General features: G+C 25.6%; 1 protein-coding gene across 1 annotated transcript; it reads right to left on the reverse strand.

Moving 5' to 3' along the window:
• Positions 1-7246: 7246 nt before the first annotated feature.
• FMRFaR (FMRFamide Receptor) lies at positions 7247-7936 on the reverse strand. The gene has a single exon (XM_067283178.1). The coding sequence runs from the start codon at positions 7934-7936 to the stop codon at positions 7358-7360; it is 579 nt and encodes a 192-aa protein (XP_067139279.1). The 3' UTR covers positions 7247-7357.
• Between the last annotated feature and the right edge of the window lie 1322 nt (positions 7937-9258).

The following is a 9258-nucleotide window of genomic DNA, read 5'->3' on the forward strand; positions in this document are numbered from 1 at the left end:
TTTTTTCGGTGTTTTGCTATCGTTTTCTTTTGAATAATATAGCTCTGAATCATAAAATAATTATCATTGTCAAATATTGTTACATAATTTGCGCTATAAGCATTTTATTATCGAAAAAGAAACGTGCATAAAATGTATGGTGTAAAAATATTTTTTCTGTATTTAAAATATTATATTAAGATTAGTATTAAGATAAAAGTGTGTTTTAAAGTACCTTTCGTCTTCCATTTTAGCAAACGTTTTCTATATTCTTAAATCTTGTAAAATGCTAGAAATTTCTGTAAATCTTGTGTTTTCTTTTCTCTATAAATAAATTTTTTCCCTAAAATTAAAGGAATTTTAGAAAAAAATTCGCTAAAAAAAGAAAATCCGATCGTTGATAAATATTTATCCATTTATCCATATTAATTCAAAGCAGAAGGCTAAAAATAATAAATATTATTAACATATATAAATGCCATTTATTCACGAATATCACAAAGAAGGCATTATATCGTAAATTATATTTTAAAATGTGTACTGTAATAAAAAGCTATTTTTAAGCTTTTGCAGAAAATTTCTTTTGCAGAGATTTAAATTACTAATTTTATAAAGTCATCACATAAAGAATATTATTGAAAAAGTTAATTTTAAAATAAGAATAGTCTAAATAGTAGATGCGACTTTTATGTATATGAGAAATGTCTCTTATCCAAAATTTTATCTATCAATACAATACAATTTTTGGGACAATAAACTTATGAATAAGAGTAACAGTCCATTATCCTGTTTATAATTAATGTGATTTGTTGTACATTTTTAAAAATCATTTTAACTAAACTCGATTATTCTTGCCCCTTTTGTCATATTAAATGACTAAATTTTAAAGTTTAACAAATAAGAATATCATCACAGAAAATCGATTCTGTAATTTCTAAAAATGTTTTCTTCAATATAAATGTCTGTCATATTTTCATTAAATGCTATATCTGGCTCGAGATGCAGAACTATTGATCATTTGATAAGAGTAGGAAAGGGTTTTGGAAAGAGTAATAAAGATATACAATTAACTTATTAAAAGTTTATAAGTACGAGTAATCTTCCATATTTAGCATTTTATCTACTTTCGTAATTTTTCTAATGACTCAATTAAATAGATTTTTGTACATTTAAGGACATTAGCATACTTATTATCCACGTGAATATTTTACATAAATATAAAAAATTAATTCAACTAACTTTATAAACTATTTTTATATGTGAACTACTTAATTAACCTAATATCTAATCTAATCATTTATTTTATTTGTATTTAAATGTTGGAATAACAATAAATCTCTAATATCTAAATATCCGTAGAAAGAAAATAAATAAATAAATAAATTTAATATTGTAGTACAAAAAATTATTTGAGTAAAATAAATAAAATAAAGGACTTTTTCATTCCTTAAAATGTATTTGTAATAAAGACTAATTTGCTAAGGAATAAAAACATTTTAAACCTTAGAATATTTAGTTTAAAATTCTATAAGCATTACTTGATAATAGTAATCCAATATATAAAATATCTCTTATGGCAATGAAATTGTAAAAGAAAATCAAGTTATTGATTTTGTATAAAGCTGTACATAATAACCGCTTATAAAGACGACTCAATGGAAAAGATATTTCATTTAAAAATGCATTTTATTAAATGAAAAATAAATTACTTTGATTGCACTTATTAAAATAATTTATCCAATTTATTACTTACGTGTATTTTAATTTTTTAAATATTATAATAGAATAAAGATGTTATAAATAAACTGTATTTACAAACAAGTCAAATATTTCTAATATATTAAATATCGATTAGATGAAAGATTATTAAATCGATTCAACTGTCGAAATAATAGTGTGAGATTGGCTAAAATAAACATTAAAGCCTAAAATTCGAGTCTTAAAGTTTAAAGATTACAATGTTCAATTAATTGATTATGAATATGATGAATAAATTACGCAAGAAACATGAGCTTACTAAACGTATTAATTAGCATTTTTCATCAACAATTTAACTTAATTTAATAATAAAATTACATTTAAATTACAAATTAGATAAAAATAATTTTTAGAATTTTCTCTTACATCTTAATGTTAGAAGAAGAACATTAAATAGGAGGAGGAGGAGGAGGATATTGTTAACACCTTATATTCTATTGCGGATAATAAAATTAAGATTTTAAGACTAAGTCTATCCAGTTTTCTTGACATAAATTTTGTTTTTTAAATTCTTATGGCTATTGTATGTTAGAAAGATACATCGGTAATACAATATATTCGTCAGATGCTGTGCTTGGATTATAATTTATTATTAGTAATTAGCCTCTGATGTAGCGACTTTTCTTTGTTAAAAACGTCGTTCAAATGATCAACGTTTGTTTAAGAAGTTTCACATTTTTTATGAATTTAACAAATATGAACAGGAAGAAAACACGATTAATATAATTTAATGCTTGGAATTTATAAAATACAAAGAGATTCAAAATTTTAAATAAGTGAATGATAAAGCATCCGTAAATTTTTAACGAGTTTTGAGAAAAGTCTACATAAAAACAATAAATCTCATAAGGATATTAAATTTTCACAGTTTTATAAAGTACATAAAACGTTGCTTTTTAATTTTAGAGAAAGTTTGTATAAGACATAATTTAATCTTGTATATTTAAGACAAATTATAAAATTTAAGAATGTTTTTAAAAATTAATTTATTTTCATTGTTAAGATCTGTAAAATATTTCTATAGTGAATATTTAGAAAATAGGTTATTCATTCCAACATATTGAAATGAATAACCTATACATGTGTAGCTCTTCGAAAGCTGTACCAATAAACATAATCATAATTTGACCAAATCATATAACTATTGTACAATTATATATTCCATTTCTCCATTAAGTTTTATATAAAAGATATTAATTAAAGATGTTGGGTAAGATATGACAGCTTTATATATATCCAATTGCTATTTTAGCTACGCTAAACAACGTACGCAGATTACTGTTTTATACACGACACTTTATAACTATTATGGGAAACATATTTTCGATTTTGATTGTATAAAATGCCATATTTAAGTGTTTATTTTTGTTAATTATCTCTATATGGTATCATTACACAGTTAAAATAGTAATTTCCGAGAATATATCTGAATTTATGGTTTAGAACATAAGGGAAATCGATCGGCTCTCTTAATAATGGTTTTCTGAAAATGAATTACTGTGTATCATAGAAGCAGAGACTTTTGTATGAAGTAATTAATAATATGATCGTACGACAACAAATATTAATTAATTTTCTTACGCTATTAAAATTAAACAATTAAAAGTTTAGTACTGTAAGTAAAGTATAGAACATTGTAAAGCAACAATTTGACACCATACTTATTATTTTATTACGTACATTGAGTTTCTATTTTAAGATTAATATTTAATATTTTAAATATAAACAGAAATTAAATACGTTATAAAATTAAAATTGTCTATTAAAGTAATTAAAAAATTTATTTTTTTTTCAATTATTAAATATTATTTAATCCAATACGGGAAAGGAGATGAATTATTACTTTTGCATAAAAAAAGCAAATTATAATTAATGATTTCAACAATATTAATTAACTTTTTTATTTTTTTTTCTTAACATTTAATAATAAAATATTTATTTAAAAGGAGAACATTAAAATTAAATTTATTGTAATATTAATTGAAAAGATAAAAATTTAAATAAATTGGCATTTTACGTCTTATTTTCCAATTTATATCAAATTTATTTTAAGGTTTTGAAAACAGTTATGTTTTAAGTTTATTATTTATTTCCTTTCGAAGAAATTTAGAAGCAAGAGTAGCAAAAAGAATATTTCTTTGGGATAAAAAATGATATCTTTCATTTTGAAGCATGTTTTATTTAAGACACGTTGTTTTCTGCGTTCCTATGTGATAAATAATTAATTATTTAAGATTAATTCTCCATAAAATTTCTGTCTTACGGGAGATTTCCAAACTTTTTAATTAAATTATAAGAAACCATCAATTAATTCAATATTTATTACAGGAAAAGAAATCTACACAACTGATGCATTAAAATAACAATTTTAGGCAAAGATAAATTTTAAGAACAAAAAATTTAGTTTAATTTTAAACGTTAATCATATCGGTAATATCTTTTTATAGCAAAATCTACATCTTAATTTATTAAATTTGATTTTATAAATCGCTAGAATAAAATTTATTTAATCAGTTTTAATTGCTAATAGACGTAATAATTTCATTTTTTAAAATCCTTATTAAAGCATGAATTTATTTTATTAAACAAAAGTTATCAGTCGCGTATGATTCCTTTACTTCAGCAATAATTTTTTCATGCCTTTTATGGGATTTCTTGTACTCCGAATATAACGTTTTTATGCGTATCATCTCAAGTTACCGAATGAGAAAATAGAATCTAATATTTTCATAATATTGTACAACATATTACATGGAACACGAGCCTGGCAGTTCTTGACACTATGTGCCTCTTTTCGTCGTTGTTTTCGAAATACCGCTGCATTGGCATTAACAGCAGTCCTTTCTTGGAGTCCGATGACCATAGGCTCTAGAAAATTTGGTCGTCTCTTGTGCGATAGACTTTGGATTTCTGTCTCTTCATTTCTTCATAACATGGGAAGTATGTCGAGAAGATCACACATCTTTTAACAAATGCATCAAATGAAAATTTGTTCCCTGTTGCAAGACAATATAGCACTTTTACATTTAGAGTCATTCTCATAAATATAGGTATGCCGATCTTCTTGAAACTCGAATAGTTTCGTCTGCAACAGTCTGTCGGTTTAATGTCTCGTTCCGTTGCGTCAGCTGAATCAATGACGGTTTTACAACGGCCAAAGTGGTTCGGTTAAACCAGGGCTCGAAGCCAATAGAGGTCCGTACGTGTAAACCTAAATGTTTCGGTGAAAGATCGAGTGATCCTTTTTTCAGTCAAGGAACAAAGGTTTTTTTTGGAGATGCCAGTCCCGTCTTTTTCGGCGGGAGTGGAGTTGGGGGTAGAACCTTCATTAGAATTTCGAACCACGGCCCAAACTGCAATTGTTTCGCATCTGAATTAAACACATGTTTAGGTTGTAGTGTTCAATGACAGATTGCTTCCTGTATTATGTCGAAGTTTTTCAACAACTCCAGGAGTATTTGAAGTGCGAGAAGATTCTCTTGAGAAAGATTCTCATTTGGACTCCTGGTTAATTCTCTCATTTCTGTTTGATAGAGTATTCCGACTTGGAAATATCACTTGGATCGTTCTAATCTATAATCTGCTTATCATCGGAACTAAATTCTTGAACAGAATGCAAAAACATGTAAAATGTAAAATACTGGAAAGAGAAAAGCATTGATGATCAGTAACAATGGAACAATGACCACAGACACATTTTAGTTTCTACAGCAACCAAACAAAATCAGTTTTATGTACATACCATCATTCAAAAATGACAATTGTCACTATTACCAGACTAATGTTTTCACTTAACACAGCAAGAAAGTGATCACATCATACTTGGGGTGCAGTACCTGATATTGAAGGAGTTGAATTAAAATATTTTTTAATAAATAAAAAATACTATTGATTTATAATCTTGTAGTAGCTTTATTTAAGTATGACGTCATTTTTAATTACATTTTAATACATAAAATATTAGATAACATTTCTTATCGACATAGACATATACAATACACGAAATGGATTATTACAACATACAATATAATTTTGTTCCAAGAATAATGCATTAGTTCGAAAATATTTTTTACAAAATATATCTGAAGTCTTCTCTCAAAAATAATGAATAAACACACATTTTTTTCTTGTATAACATTTTAAAGTATACAGTTTAAAATAGTTTATAGATATAATTGTACGTATGTATAGAATTGATTTATTGTGCTTATTTACGTCTTAAATTTTACATAACGACAAACAATCTATCGATATATAAGAAAATAAATTAAGATGAAAAATAATATTTTACTCTCATGATATAAATAACTTTGAAAACAATTTTAGACTCTTTAAAAGTTGTGTGATTCATCACATCAAAATGATGAAAATTATGAGTTGTACAACACGTGATATTTACAACTGTTCATTTTATACATTTCAATTCTATAATACTTATGAATTCATGTATTGTATAAATATTTTTAATGTCTAAAATTTCTAATACAAAAAATATAACAACTAATTCAAATATTTTCTTAGAATTACAAAATAAAAATAATTAATTATTGGTTATTAAATAATTTGAGTTACATTAAATGAGTAAATCAATAAATTATTATCATTGAACCTATCATAATATCGTATTATTTATCAAATCAACTGAGAGAGAAAGAGATTATTCTTTTAAGTAGACCTACTTGTTTAAAACTGATGAGTAAATCTATACAGAAATAGGCAGGAAAAAATTATAATTAAATTCTTTAATCTGGAAATCATGTCTATAAAGGAAGTTTTTGTGGAATTTTATCAAATATAAAATAGATTTTTACTATCGAAATTAAATACTTTGTTATTAATACTATCAATTCAATAGATATTCACATTATTGCGTCTATAATTTAAAATTAAAATATCACATGTAATACAACTCTTCTTTTTACATTACCGAACTTCTCAGTAAATTTTATATCACAATAAAATTATTTAAAATTTTATAAATAATTTAAAAATATATATAATTTGAGTAAGCATATTTAACTGTAATTATAAAATTTATCAAACATATATTTAAGTAACGGCACAAAATGTTTAAATAGCACAAGTAAAATTAGTTTAGATCGCGCTTTTATAAGTAAAAATTCCGATATTATAGTGTTTATTTTAAAAATTAAATATTTATTGTGTAAAAGATGTAGTTCTGTTTATAGAGAAAGTAAAAAATCCAATCGAAGACTTACCATCACGAAACTTGACCCTTAGATTAACAAGTCTCTGGTCTCTGTTAATAAGTCTATTTGGAGTCTTCGCCGATAATTTACAAAAATGTTTCAAAAAAACCCTACGAAATTTTTTCCCAAAAATACAATACACGATAAAGTTAACGGAAGAATTAAGGGTCACCATAAAATCAGATATTTTTACCAGAAGCGGCAGGAAGATAGTTTGATATTCTAAAATAGTGGCAATCAGAGATAATAAGTGACAGATAAAAAAGATGATGACTATGCAAAATAACATAAGAGCCAGATGTATTTCTTTACGTAAATTTCGATTCATACGTTGGCGATTTCTGTTAGCTTTCCTTACCACCATCCAGATATTGGTGTTAAGTACAATTAGCATTCCAAACGGTAAAAGATTAAGTGAATAAGATGTTTAACCCTACGTAATAAACTCTGTAGTAGGTTTCGTTGGTGCGAAACTGAGTTGGGCAGGCCAAACAAGTCTCGTTATTAGTGTCGTTGAAAGACTTAACTTCCACCTCGAAAAATCTTGGCACATTATAACCTATACTAAATAGCAAAATGAAAAAATTACAAAATCTTGCTCGGCTGCAAGTACAGATTGATCGAGCTTTAAGAGGATGACACACGGCTACGTATCGTTCGACTGTCACAATAACTGTGGTCCAAATTGAACCGGTCTTTGCAATGTGCGCTAGAGGATACAAAACGGGTACCATCTTCAAGTATATATAACCGTAATGATGTTGAAAACTCTTTATTTTCTGCCCCAATCCGGGAAATCCAAAAATGAAAAGAGAAGTCGCAATTAACAAAGTATCAAAAACTGCTAATCCTTGAAGTCCACAATTAATTGAAGAACGTAATTCCGGTCGAGATAAAACGAATAACGACATGATATTTCCTATACAACCTAAAATAACTACGACTATAATCGCTACTCCCAGTGCGAACTCCATCGACTCATCTTCCATTGTGGCGAATGAACTCCGGCAGTTATCCACACCTTTATAAGTTAACTTTATTGATTAATGACGTCACAGGTGGCGTGTCAATCGTCGTGATTGACAAATCTCGACGTTAGTGTTGGAATGTTCATTATTATTGCATGCCCACATGAATAAAAATACAAAGGATATTATTTATCGAGACATTAAGCTTAGTTGGTTACTTATAAAATACTATCATACGTTAATCGTAACTAAATAAAATACTTTAATAAGTTAACTGTCAATTTAATTAGAATGTAAAGAATAATCAAAAGTTATTTAGCATTAAATTTTAAATTATTTATATAAAGTATATAATAACATATATTTAAAAAAAAATAGAAATAATATATTATAAATATTAAAATACTTTACTTCATGTAATGTAGTGTTTAAAATAATAGTTTTAATTTAATATACAATTATATAAAGTGCCAATTCAATTTGCCGAATTTAATTCATTTATAATTATTCTAACGATTTTGATTATTATTTCCAATTCTTTAATAAATTATAAATTTGATAATTAGCTAAATAGATTTTCTTAAATATTTTGAAATTAATTTTTCGTACTTTATAAATTCTATTGAGTTTGTATATCGAATTTAGGAACTAGCAATTATAGGACATTAACGAAACCTTTTATAAAGGATGGGACATCGATTATTTAACTCTACTACAAAGTTTGAATTCGATGTCAAGTAAACTACAGCGTATAATTTATAAACTAGACAGATCGAACGGAACTTCTGAAATTTTGTTAATTTTGAAGTTTGAACTAACTATTGGAAATTGCAGACGTTTTACCATTTAAGCGTGTAGTCTGAACTGTATGATAATCCAAAGTTCTTCTGAAAGCAAAATTTATTTATAAAAGTAATAATAAATTAAATTTAAATATTTCAACGTTCAGCCTTATACACAAAGTCTACAATAACGCAAATCTTATCCAAACGTAGTTTATTTCTCAATCTTGAACTTCTTTTCGAACTGCCCGGCTACAAAATACGTTCCAAAAATGTCATTTAACTCATAAAATCCATTGGGATTTATAAACGCCTAATTAAAATGAATTTAAGTCGTTAAAAACATAGATAAAGCTAATTAAGTATGATTGACAATGCAATTGCGAGATTGGTTTACACCTATACATTTATTAGGAGCTTAATATTATGTTTATGACATAAAGTCGTATTATATATCTTAATAGTAAGATGTATAATGGCAATAATATATAAATCAAATATGTTTGAAGTGTTAAACAATCCGATTATATAATATTTCTCTCTTGGAAAAATATTTTGAAA

This window comes from Centruroides vittatus, unplaced genomic scaffold (genome assembly GCF_030686945.1).
Source record: "Centruroides vittatus isolate TY-2023 unplaced genomic scaffold, ASM3068694v2 contig_979, whole genome shotgun sequence".
Classification (NCBI taxonomy): Eukaryota; Metazoa; Arthropoda; class Arachnida; order Scorpiones; family Buthidae; genus Centruroides; species Centruroides vittatus.